This window comes from Pagrus pagrus (genome assembly GCF_965226575.1).
Source record: "Pagrus pagrus genome assembly, chromosome: 18".
Lineage (NCBI taxonomy): Eukaryota > Metazoa > Chordata > Actinopteri > Spariformes > Sparidae > Pagrus > Pagrus pagrus.
In genome coordinates this window covers 3,500,739-3,513,980 of record NC_140202.1, presented here as the reverse complement: position 1 = coordinate 3,513,980, position 13,242 = coordinate 3,500,739, and the positions used below count along the sequence as shown (strand labels likewise).

The 13,242-nt window shown below is 42.3% G+C and overlaps 1 protein-coding gene across 3 annotated transcripts in view; it reads right to left on the bottom strand.

Moving 5' to 3' along the window:
• The window catches only part of alk (ALK receptor tyrosine kinase), a 345,355-nt gene extending 341,463 nt beyond the window's left edge, over positions 1 to 3,892 (bottom strand). For all 3 annotated transcript variants that reach the window (XM_084381759.1, XM_084381761.1, XM_084381760.1), the window contains exon 1: positions 2,361 to 3,892. In XM_084381759.1, coding sequence (XP_084237885.1) covers positions 2,361 to 3,114 — 754 coding nt within the window. In that variant the 5' untranslated portion in view covers positions 3,115 to 3,892. The remainder of the gene's footprint in view (positions 1 to 2,360) is intronic.
• Between the last annotated feature and the right edge of the window lie 9,350 nt (positions 3,893 to 13,242).

The window sequence follows — 13,242 nt, the reverse complement described above, 5'->3', positions numbered from 1 at the left end:
CTGATATGAAAGTCAGGTCATAAACATGTAATATGAACATAATAGGACACGTTTTGTGGAAATGTCAGTATGGTATCTATATAATATCTATCTGAATAATATCTGAATGTATCAGTGGTTTGCAGAATGGTTAACTGCCAATATTTTATCCTGGTGACTGGGCTGTAATTTCAGCAGTCCTGTTAAACAGAACAAGTGTGGCTGTTTCTGCTTCAAGCGAAGCTTTTTGTACCTCCAAACCTCTGTTTATAAAGAGGTTAGGTCTGCTGTGCCCAAATACTTTTTCTCTAGCCACACAGTGATACACAGTCACAGCTGGACGCTGCCCAGTACAACCAGTCTGATCTGTCGGTCACTGAGCAGCTCCACTGGAACAGTTGCAGGGTTCAGTGCTTTGCTAAAATCACTTCTACGGTTGTGATGAGAAATGGGCGCCCAAATAAAAACAGCTCCTGTAAAATGCGTGACACATCCCCTGCTGGCTTCCCACCTGCAAACCCTCCCAGCTGTGTTGTTAGAATGCCTGCTGGGAGCTGCAGGGGTGGTCCACTCAGATGCTTACAGCTGTGGAAGCCATATGTGTGCATCTTTACATCGCCATTCAGAGTATACGCTGATGCATCTTAAAGGAGAAGCTGACCCAAAACTGATATTATAGTCATTATATACTGTATGAGGAGATCCACAAAAGATTTCTGGAGCTTCACAGCAAAACAGGATTACAACATTCTCCTGAACAACTGAAGTTGTACATTGAATTAAAACACAACCAACAAAAAGATAAAATTACTTCTTACACATTGTCTAGCATAATCCAAGTCTCCAGGAATCCCAAGATCCCAGAATGATTTAAAAAACCGTTACTTGCACCCTCAAGGCTCTTTATAAAGAGCCTTGAGGGTGCAAGTAACCTGCAACAGTGCAGGTTTGGCTTATAAAAGGATGTAGATGACGCCTTTTCAAATCAGTTTGGGATCTCAAGGCTTCCTGGGACCTGGATTATGCAGAACGCGCTGTATGGAGCCATTTTTTATGTTTTGGGGGGTTGTTTTTTAAAGCTTTAAAACAAATCCCCATGTACTTCAGTTGTTTAGATGAATGCCGCAACACTTTTTTTGGTGCGAAGCTCCAGAAATGTCTTTACGGAAACTTCACCCGCCTTTCCATCAGCATGAGGGTGATAAAAGACTGAATTTTTGACTTTGGGATGAACTCATCCTTTAACCTGATATTACAACATATGTCATGTTATTGTTTCTTATAAAAACGTATCGAAAATCATAACGTAGGCTGTAGCAGCCAACACAAAATGGAGCTTCCAACATTACACCCAGTTATTGCATCCAGACTTCCTGTGTGTTTGCATGCCTCTCTACGTGCACACACGCCTGCAGGGGGGTTCCTTCCTTATTTTATCAGCTTCCAGTCGAGCCGGCCTCGGCTTTGCTTTTGTCTGATCGGTTCCGTTGCATTTTTTTTTCTGGGCCAGCCTCCCTCATCAAAGTGATTAAGCAATTACACTGATTGTGCCGATGCTCAGAAGAACGAGGGAAGGGCCCTCGAGTATTGAGTGCTAAAGCTTTCTTGGAGATAACGGCTTAATTTGTGCCTAATCAAAATAAAGCCCGTTCTCTTAAATCTCCAACCTTCCTTCAGCCCTGAGTGGATCGGGGAATTGAGAAGGTATCGCTGAGGGAGACAAGGGAGCCCTGCTGGGGGCCATTATTTCCAACTTACGTTTTTCATAGAAGCTTTTTGCAATGTACACGCGTGTCATGAGGCAATGAGGTCTCCCTTCCCCTCCGAATGAAATAATAATGAACATATCAGAAGTGATAACGATAGCAGCCTCTAAAGATGCTGCATAGCCAGCATGGATCCCAACTGGAGATAATCAAAGAGTTTGGGAATAAAATCAACATACGGTTCGTCTCCCAGCGCTGCTGAGGACATCAATAATGAAAGAGGACTCTGAAGAGTGCGTCGATCACAGAAACAGACCTTAACGCATGGATTCTGTGAGTGTCACACACACACACACGCTTATCTCAGTCATCATTTTCCCGTCAGTCTGTCAGGTCGTTCACCATGTGCTGACATTTCTTAACCAGCTCATTTCACCATGAAAGCCAGCCGGAGCACACGCAAGCGCGCATCTTCAGGCGCACTGGATCCGACATCAAAAATTAATCACAGCACAACTCGAAACACAACCGTGACGGAGCGACATGAATTAGGCCTGCTGAGCCGTGTGTGTGTGTGTGTGTGTGTGTGTGTGTGTGTGTGTGTGTAGGGAGAGTGGGGGGACAACATGGGGAGAGGTCAGAGAGAAACAGAGGGAGAGAAAGAGGGAAACTAACCCCGGGAGGATATCTGAATGGAGAGGCGGGGGTCTGCAGCGCGTATGGCCGTGGTGTAGCGATCCTCTATCCCGGGCACCTGCGCCTTTTTCTCGGGCATGAGCCGGACCCTGAGCCGGCCCCCCTCTGCGCCCAGCCACCACTCCAGAATAGTTGTGAGGTCCATTTCCAGGGTGAACACCGGGGCCTCCTCGTACACAGACAGCCCTCCGCATCCCGTCTTCACTATATCCTCTCCTATTTCCACCACAACTTGGTTGGATTTCCTGCTGGCTTTCGTCAAGCCCAATTCCAGAACTTTGGACAGCGGCCGCTTGTAGAAGAAAGGGAGCTGTCCATCAGCAGACGTGTTCCTCAGTGCAGAGTCTGTGGCGACGTCTACAAAAGTAGATATGGTTTTCTGCAAAGGTATGCAGTGCATTTTCAAGTTTGCGCGCACCGTGTAACATCCGCGAAAAGTCTGGCAGTCGCCGTTCAGGGGTCTCTTTATGAACTCTGCCAGGTAATAGCGCAACAGAGAAGGGACCGCAAAATCCACAGCCAGGGTTTTCCTCTTGAGCCGGGAGTTTATGGTTTGGTTCAAGTCTCTTTTGCCGCCGGATTCGCCGCTGCTGCCGCCGCCGCCGCCGCCGCTGATGTTGCTGAAGCCGGCGGTGGAGGGATCCATCCCCGCTGTGGTTCTTGGCGAGGCGCACTGCAGCCCGGCGAAAAATGCCGCAGAAGAAACAAGCAAAAACAATATCCTGGCGTTCATGGTTAAATAATTGGAGTCTTTCGTTTAGGAGAAGCACCCCTTAATCCCACCGTTCACCGCTTCCTCTCTGCTCTTGTCACATACGCAGCGCAAGATCACAAAGTGCGAATCGATGATCCTGCGGGTCCTGCGCCTCTTCGCCGGTGCGCACCCGTGGCAAGACGAGGGGAACTGGGCTTTTACATTTGTTTGCCGCTGACTGTTGCTGTCCTCCCTCCTTCAATCGGAAAAAGTGCCATTTCCTCCCCTCTGCTCCCCACACACGCACACGCAGACACACGCACCTTTACAATAAGACAATGCCTTTTATCGCCGGTGCGAATCCGGCGAGTCTCTCTCCGGGACGCTGATTGATATGCAGGTCTGGTCCGCTCCGGTGGCTTTCAAAGACTCCCTGTCTCTTGGCACAGTTGTGACGGCGGTACAAGTGGTCTCTCTGTGAGGAGGCAGCGTCGCTCTCTTCCCCTCACAACTAAATCATGCATTCACAACGAGTTTGGAGAAAGCGGAGCGTCAATTAAAGTTTAAAATATAATCATAGCCCGTTTAACAGTCTTGGCTAATTGAAAAAGCCCGGCAGCAGCCTCTCAGGTTAATTGTCCGCTGAGGATTTCGACGCAGCTGGCGTCTCTGCTCGCCTCTGTCATACCAGCGCACGCGGTGAAGTCGTTCACAGAGCCATTTGACGTCGGTATAAGCCGTTTTTCTCGGAGAGCGACTCCCCTGCGAAAAAGCCCCTCAGTAGTCAGCGCAGGAGCCTCCGCCAGTTATGGAAGCTGAGGCGGCCTGAGCGCAGCCGTAATGTTGCCGGGTGTCTTTATTGAAATTAGAAAAATGCCAGGAGGTATGGCAACGCAGCTCCACAGTTTGTCTCTCGTGATTTTTTCAATGAATCACCGGGCCTTTGTGTCCGGAAATTGGATTGGATTAGTCGCACTCTCCCGGTTGTGTGCAAATCAAATAGTTTCAGGGGGAGGCCGGTTGGGTTGGGGCCCACTTGGCTTTGTTATGTCTCATGTGAAGAGGCCAATATGTTCTTAAAACATCAGGGGGGGCTCTCTTGACGTCTTGCCAGTTCATTTGCCACACAGACTACCTCCTTAATTGGGAATCAAAGGGTCAGTGTTTGGGGGCAGGAGGGAAGAAATGCCAGGAAAAAAAGAAAAAAAAACGCTCCTATTTCCCCCTCCCTCACCTGAACACACACACACACACACACACACACACACTGTCTCTCTCTCTCACACACGTTCCAAAAGTTGGTCGGATGAGATTCCCGCTAGATGGCGTCAACACATACTTATGGTAATTCACACTTTTCAGTTTCACTGACAAATCCATTAATGCTCTAATTGCTCTGGAATTTTTACACTCTCTCATTAAAGTCTTATCTATAGGAGAGGATAAGGGGCCTTATGTGAACATTTTACATGAGGGATCAGAAGGATCCATAGAATAAAGTCAGAGTCATACCATTCTGATTTACAGGGGGGGGGGTGGGACTTTTTAGCAACTCATTCACACCATGTAACATCCAAATTTGGGTGAACTAAGGTGTGGAGATACATTTGCCAGGATTGTAGTCGGTGACTGCATCAAGTTATATTGTGAAATGTGGCTCCTCTGCTACGTATGCTTCTCTATATTTATGTTATGAGACGCAGCAAAACGTTGGGGCTGTTTCTTTTTGAGCATTAAAGTCTTCAGACCTATTCTAGTAGCAGCAAAAATAAAATTATGAGCCTGAAAAAGAGCAAAATATATCTCCTTTATTAAAACAAAACATATTATATTGGGGCAGCTGTTGCTTACGAGGTAGAGCAGGTTGTCCTCTGGAGGGTCTGTGTCCTCGGGCAAGATACTGAACCCCAAACTGATCCTGACGGCTGTTCCATTGGTTTGTGAGTGGGTGTGAATGGCAGAGCTGAAATATTCCAGGGGACTGACAGGGTTTTACAATTACTATGCTTCATTCTTTAAAAAGTATAAATATTGCATGTGCAATATTTTACATCTGTTTATTTTAAGTGTACTTTATTATTGTGTTTTGGGTACCACTGTCTCGGATGCCATTGTCTACAATGTACTGTCTTGTCAGTTACGAATCATTCTAAGTTAGTTGTAGCTGCAGGCAGCACTATTTCCCCAGCAAAATACCCCCTTGGGGACAATAAAGTATATCTTATCTTAAAGCACTGCTGCCATCAGTGTATGGATGTTCATGTGAGTGTGTGAATGTGGAAAGTGTTGTAGAGGACTGAGTGTGGTCTAGACCATAAGAGTGCTTTATAAATGCAAACCCATTTACCATAATGAGCTATATGTCACTCAATGTCACTATCGATGTGACGGTGGTGTGATACTGTCATTATGAATCAGATCATGTATCACAATAACTTGACCAATCCACAATTTCTTCATAACAACTTGCCTTCATTCAGTTCCTGACTCAGTTTTTTGCAGCACGGCAATGAGTAATGAGTTTTAGGCAAGTATATTTGCAGATTTATTAGTCTTTTTAAATGGTCTGTAGCCACTGTCAGCACTTCAGGAGAGAAATAACACTGTAATCATATATAAGTTAAAGGATACGTTCAGCCAAAAATGTAAAGTCACTCCATATATTCTCATCCACATGTCAGTGGAAACCCGGGTGAAGTTTGGTTGTCCAAACAAACATTTCTGGAGCTTCACAGGTTGTCACATTCTCCTAAACAACTGAAGAAATGTAACGTAATGGCACTCAGCAAAGCGCATACCTCTGTCAAGGCCCAACAGTCCTCTTTAATGCAATCATGCGTAAGTCAATATAAAAAAATGGAAAATATAAGTCTGCTAGATTTGGATTTTTATTTGGTTCCGCATCAAGTTGATATGTTTTTTTTCCGTCAAGATCCAGGAATTATTCCCTGAGAAATCAACAAAAATGTTGAAAAACACCCTATCTCGCAAAGTTAGAAAAAGAGAAAAAATCTATCCGGATCAGCACCAAAAGTTTATGGGATCTATTCTGGGCTGAGACGCATCCTTCATCCAAGTTTTGTGGAAATGTGTTCTGAAGTTTTTGTGTAATCCTGCTGACAAACCAACTGAAAAGAACAGACACAGACACAAGCATACTGTAAAATGGCTCCATACAGCTCATCCAGCGTAGTCCAAGTCTCAGGATCCCAAATTGCCTTGTAAAGACGTTTCCTCATGCATCTTCAATCCACTTCAGTAGTTTAGGAGAATGCTGCAACACTGTTCTGCTGTGAAGTTCCAGACACCAATGTTACCTGATTATATTGTTTGATGTACTGTTGTTATGTTATGTGTGTTTTGTAAGGTGTCCTTGAGTGCTTTGAAAGGTGCCTTTAAATAAGATGCATTATTATTATTATTATTATTATTATTAAATGTTTTGTGGACTTCACCTGACCTTCTGTCAGCATGAGAGTGAATAGATAATGACTGAATTCTTCACTTTTGGGTGAACTTATCCTTAAAAGGTATTTGCTGTCTATGCTTCTAAGGTAATGGATATTTAGTCACTTTTTGAAATATGTGTGTCTTACAAAGATCAATAACCTGAAGGCCATCTGTATGATCAATCTCTGCCCTGTTCAGAGACTTTTTTGAAGTTATAATTTGATTTTTTCCGTGTCTGTTCAGCTGAAGGTCTGCTGAAGTTCACCTTTGATGAATCTCTATTTGTCTGTAATGATGCAGAGGTGTAACAAACATTCCAGCTGATGCTTTGTCGTTGCAAGCTCTCCTCAGTGTCCCCGCTCGGTGACTGTCACAGCAGCGGCAGGTGCTTCAAGAACAAACAAATAAAGACAACAAAGTTAAGTTCGGCCATGATACCATCACTGCACATGCTGATCACCCAGTTCTTCCTCCATTTATGCCAAACAAAAAACAGATGCTGCTTCTGTAAGTGTGAATGTGCTCTGCATTGCGGCTGTGCCTTCACCTGGTCTGCCTTTATTATTGTCACCCCATACATACGCGGTACAGTATCAGTGTGGTATATAATCCCATTATCATCGTTGTTTCCACTGCTTACAGCGGTGGCCAGCTGAATGGACAACATTAGTTCTTGTTTAAGCCACGAGAAATAAACAGGTGATTAATTGTCAGCATGAATGACTTAACTCAATTGTTGAAGCCCTGCACAATGTGACCCCATTCATTCTCACTAGTAAAGCGACATTAATTGCTGTTTTGTTATAAATGTGTTACCGACAACCACTTCCTTCTTTCTGATCGAGAAACAATCTGTTCTGTTTCTCAGGGATTAATTGAGATGCACAGGTAGTAGGTGAATTATTAATATATTTATTATTGATTGATCACTGTCTCGTGCCTGCATAATTACTTCCCAATAATGGAACTGTCCTTCATGCAGGCTTGTCTTTGTCTCCATTCTCCTCACTCTATTGCCATGATTGGACAAGGCAGTATTGGTTTATTTGTGATGAGGTTGTATACACACACACACACACACACACACACACACACACACACACACACACACATCGGCACATGGGTGTTCAGCAGTGCTGAAATGCTTGAAATTCCAGGCTTGTGATTTGAACCCGCAGCTACGACTGCATTATCATCAATTCCCTTTCTGTTTTTCTACATTTTCACTTTTACACCGCCACACACACACACACACAAAACACACACAGCATACACACGTAACAGTTCCTAATTCAAATTCACATTCCTTTAGGTGAAAGATAGAAAACAGGCCAACAGATGAGCACCATCTTCAGTCAGTTTGCATCTTCTGCCCTAACCTGCAGCAGAGAGCAAAAAAAAAAAAAAGCTCATCAGAGAAAAACTTTCTTTCTTTAGCCATCATGCATTCTATCCAATATTTGAACACATTATTCACGAAAAGTTGTTTTATTCATCGTCGGAGAAGGTGAGGAGTCATAAATGATGTGGGAGGGACTGAATAAGGCCTGTATGGAGCTGGAGAGGAATGGAGAAAAGGTGGCACAGACACTCTGAACTCTATTTAATATCTAATCTGAAATGTTGTACTCGAGAGTGCCGAGCTCCATTTCTATACATGATATTGTACATCGGTACTAGAGATTCTACCAGGTAATTGCTTGAGTCGAGGTGAGCCTGTGCAACCAGACTTTTCAGCTAGCGTCTGCTAGTGCAAGTTTGATCATTTGGGTGCCGAGGCAAATGAACTGTGGAAATGGTTTAACCATTCACTGAAACAAGACAATATCCGGGGTTATTAATAATACATTAAATACATTGGTAATGTTAGCCAAATTGATTTTTAACTAGCAAAACCCAAAGTCAAGCGTTATAGCCTGAGTTCCATTTTTCACACTAAATTGATTTTGACGAACAGATATTTATGTGCATAATCGTGATTCAGTTGAATTCATTTGGAGTGCTGCAGGCTAAAGAGGGAGAGATGGCGGAGGGATGTATGTGCTGAGATAAACTGCACTTTGTTAACAGCTATTGCTGTATTCTTGGTAATAGGCATGCACTTTGAAAGTCATCTACCAGACCGCCAAGGCGAGCTTAATTACTTTCTGATTGATCATCATTTCCACTTATTGAGTAAAATGAACCAAAGCAAGGATATCCATTTCCGAAAATGCTGCTAGCCTTGTGCACACTTACCAGCTATAATGTCCATTTCATCTGAGCCATGTTTGGTATACAGCTCACAGGTCAGTGTGCAGCGAAAGGTCGTGGCGGAATGGTAGTGTGATAAATTACAGACAGATAAGTTCTTACAAAGACCCTTCCCCCTCGCAGACCACTTTTCATGGCTGCTAGTAAACCTCATAAATCAGCAGCGGAGTCCACACAACTAGCGACCCTTTCAGCCAGCATCATGGTACTTCATGGCCCGGTCCATCCACTCTCTGCATGTCTCATCAGTGCTCCAAAGTCGGCCGCTGCAGTAGCAGAGATGGATGTTTGCTCACAGAAGGAAACAATAATCCCAATGCGCTGCTCTTGACTTGTCAATCCACCTCTGTTCCTCCTTTCTCACAGCTTCACAGCCATTTTTATCTTTTGTCTGTTTTCGGCTTTCGTGCATGCACAACACGCGTCTGCAATGATTGAGGAAGGAGCTGCTGAGTCTCACGCACCCGAGCCATGCATTTTACAATGCCGAGGCGACAGTCCTCGCTTCCTTTAGCATTCCCACCTCATGACATTTTTCTCTTAGTTCCATAAATCAAACTCCCAGACCTGCCGAGTTGGAGAAAAGAAATATAAGGCTTTTGAAGAAAATAGGAAAAAAGACGGTTTTGCACAGAAAGTGTTCAAGATTTGGAGAGTTTCCTGTTGACAGCTGTAATAAGAGTTTGGGCCGGTCATCTCTTACGGTGCACGTTAACAGGTGCAGGGGGTAAACTTTTGATAAGTGGCAATTCCCTGGGTGGTGGACTTGAAAAATGTCAGCCTTTTAGCTCCGGTCCACTGAGCCCTCTGCATGACCAGCCCTCACATTAATCATTGCACTGCTAAGGCCAGGTAGTTAGCATGTCACTAGCAGATAAGTGCTTCCTGTATCCCAAAAGCATAACTCTTATTCTGATTTAGTACAGAAAAACAAAAACAGAAAAACCCATCTAGAACATTTTGGGATAACAGTGTTAATTGAAGTGATGGGACAAATGACTACACCTGGCCTTTTCACCCCAACGTTTGTACGATTTGATGTGCTAAATGGTAGATTACAGCTTCCATGATTTCCCACATAACAGGGAGTTTGATTCAGACAGCTTTGAAAAGTGGCTACAGTTAGTTCGACTAATGGCACACATTAGTCTTTATAAAGGTTGAGTTTGTATGCCAGCTTCTCCCGAGCAAGGTGTGAGAAACCACCACATATATTTTGACTAATGCAAAGTAGAGAATCCATAAAAAAAACGTCGTAGGAGTGCATGTGGTGCAGGGTGGGCGAAGTTGTGTGTTCACCCTGACTCTTTTGACCTGACAATTTCTGCTCCAAGACTTTTCTGAATCGACTCTGCTGAAAATTCTCTTACATTTTGCACAGTGTGCTCATGTCTGCCAAACTCCATCTTGTATCCCACATACAAGGCAAAATGCTCCTCTGACTGTCTCTAACCATATGGTAATGTATACCTGCTGGTCCCCTGGCTATTTCTAATTACAGTTTATAAGATGTAAATACAGTGTTTCAAGCTTGAATTGCATAAATAGAAATAAGCATTTAAAGAGGCGTTCCACGTTTACATGTCAAAGTCATTGGAGTGCGACTCAGCATGTGTAAACAGTTGGATAATGTCTTCACCGTCTCTGGAGGATTTTTTTGTCGAGTCTGACTGACATCACTGAATTAATCTCATTGTGGGAGAGGAGACTGCACATTTTTCAGTATGTGTTATGTATATACGCACAGTTGCTGTATATTACTGTAAATACCCCTAGCGAAAACTAATAATGTCGAATACAACAGTGCTGCAATAATCCTACCTTCATGAAGGTTATAAATACAGTTTTGTTGACATTATTATACAGCAGTGTATCATCTAGGAGGATTGAGTCTGTGCTGCCGTCGTTGAATTGTAAAGTATTATACATTGTGACGTGTTTCTATGATTTTGTCCACCTGATTTACTGTATCTGAGGGTAGGCAAAATAACAAATACCTCTCTGTAAAACGCATTACAAAACCTGGTTTGACTTTTCTCTCTGTGCGTTAAATGATCACCACTGAAATGCTTGTATTTTATCTTATAATACTATTATTCAGCTGTTTGGCCAGGGCCCCAAATAATAATTAGTTGTAATGGCTAAATGAAGGCATACTAATCTATAAATATTAATGTTGTATTGTATTTTTTCTACTAATTTTCTGACATTGAATGGGCTGTGGTGATGATGAATGAATTCATGACATCACCGATTCTAGATTAACATAAAAAAGAAAAAGAAAATGTGTTAACACCTTTCAGACACAAGGCAATTCAGAGTGCTTTACAGGGGCATAGAGATTCATTCAAAATAAGACATGAAGAAAATGTTTTAACTGCATTTAAAAGACAATAAAAACAAATGCACATCATCGCCGCCCACCCTTTTTCTATGTACAAATGTGTTTAATTTGTTCAGTTTTTTTTTATCCTTTGCCTTTTGTTGTATACATTTTGTAATTTGTATTTCAGATTTTAGATTTTTTTGTACCTGTTGGATATCAGCATCATTAGGCTGCATTTACACCAAATCTAGCGGTGCAGCGAAAAGCCGCAGGTTGGTGTGATGGTGTGGGAGTGTCACTGGTGCAGAAAGCCAAACTGAGTGAATACACATAACACATTACACATTACATCACTGTGGCTTTAGTCATAGTCAGATCGCGTGAGTCATAGTCGGATCGTGTTTCTGGCCACCTGATGAATGGAAGTCCAATATTCATCTACTAAGACTAATATTTCTGGTAGTGTGGAGAAGGTTTTGAGGACCATCATGTTGGAAAATTAAATTTGTACTGTAATAATGTTATATGAAAAATATGAAAAGTAACCAAAGTAACAGGTTACACTTTATTATGGAAGGCCTTTATTAAAATGATAATTTTAATTTGTACTAAAATAACAGATATATTTGTGGAAAATGTTTATGCTATTGTGAAAATACTTTTTAATTTTCAAGTTTATGTTATCATTTTAATAAAATCCCCTATGGGCTTCCATGCTTTATAATGAGGTCATTGTAAGCATCAGATAAGAGGTCATAAGGTTCTCATAAGTCCTTATAAGATGCTTATTAACATTATTATGTGTTAATAAGACTAATTTAAAAAAGTATTATTAATAGCATCATAAACATGTTTATGTTAGACATAGACATTTTGTGCTACTCTGCTAACATTTGTATTTAGATGTATTTTATTTACATTTTATCAACTTGACAACATACATGTCCTGTAATCTAACAATAAAAGTATTTATGTTAACTTCTGTATTACTAAAATGAGTTTGGTAGACAAGGCATTTCCTAGGCAGGTAAAACGCGAAGGGTATAATGACCACTGTACAGTTGCATTGTGGGAGGTGAAGGATTAGTTATTCTTAGAGCTTGACCCAAACTATGGACAGAACGTTAGGATATCTGAGCCCCTGCTGCATCAGTTTTGACATTTTCTTTTTAATCACTTTTAAGTCTCCAAGCCTTTTTCAAAGTGCAATATTTAATTGCTTGAGCACCATGATGCTCCCATCTTATACAGCAGAGCGGGTAGTGACTCCCACCGCCCACAGAAATACATTAAACCAAAAGTATTACCTTTAGAGGGATAATTTCATTTAACATCTGACATTTTTTAACATAAATTTTGTCCAGTTCTGCAGCAACACAATTTCATTAATCTCCATCATTTTGAATTACCGAATTGTTCATTGAATAGATTGGGAATTATATGGTACAGATTTTTTTTTTCTTATTTGTTTTTTGTTTTTTTTATCATTTGAGCTTCATTCCCCATTTCTTTGCACAAACCATCTTTTCCCTCAGAGCTCAGAAGGCGGGTAAGGAGCTGGAATACGAGTGTGTTTGCCTTATCACTTTATCCTGTTGGCTGGGCACCTCATAATGAATTCATTGCCTCTGTTAGTTCCACTACTTTCAGGCTTTATCGAGACTGTTTAAAAATTGACAAGCTGACCATTTCAAAAGAAATTCATCTTTGCCTGAAAATGAATTTCTACAACCACAGGCTTCCATGATAATGAAAAGGATGTAGGTTAAAGTGGGAATCAGCTCGGGCACTCAGAGGTTCTTACAAAAGTCAACTCTCTCTCTCTCACACACACACACACACACACACACACACACACACAAACAATACCTTGGGTGCTTATCATCAGGCGTGGGATTAGATCTCTACGGTTTTATATGCTTAAAGCTTCCAAATGCAGCGTACTTCGTGTCAAGGCTTATCCCTGCATTTTCAAAGGCCTGCTGGCGTACAGTCCTGCTTTTGTACACTGGAATGCGTTTCGCTCGAGGATCATTCATCACCCGTCTGGAAACACTGATTAGCGTGACGCTAAAACGCTGATCTGAGGCAGTGCACGCTTGCAGCTCACCTGAGACCCTCTGAGCTGCAGGAGACAA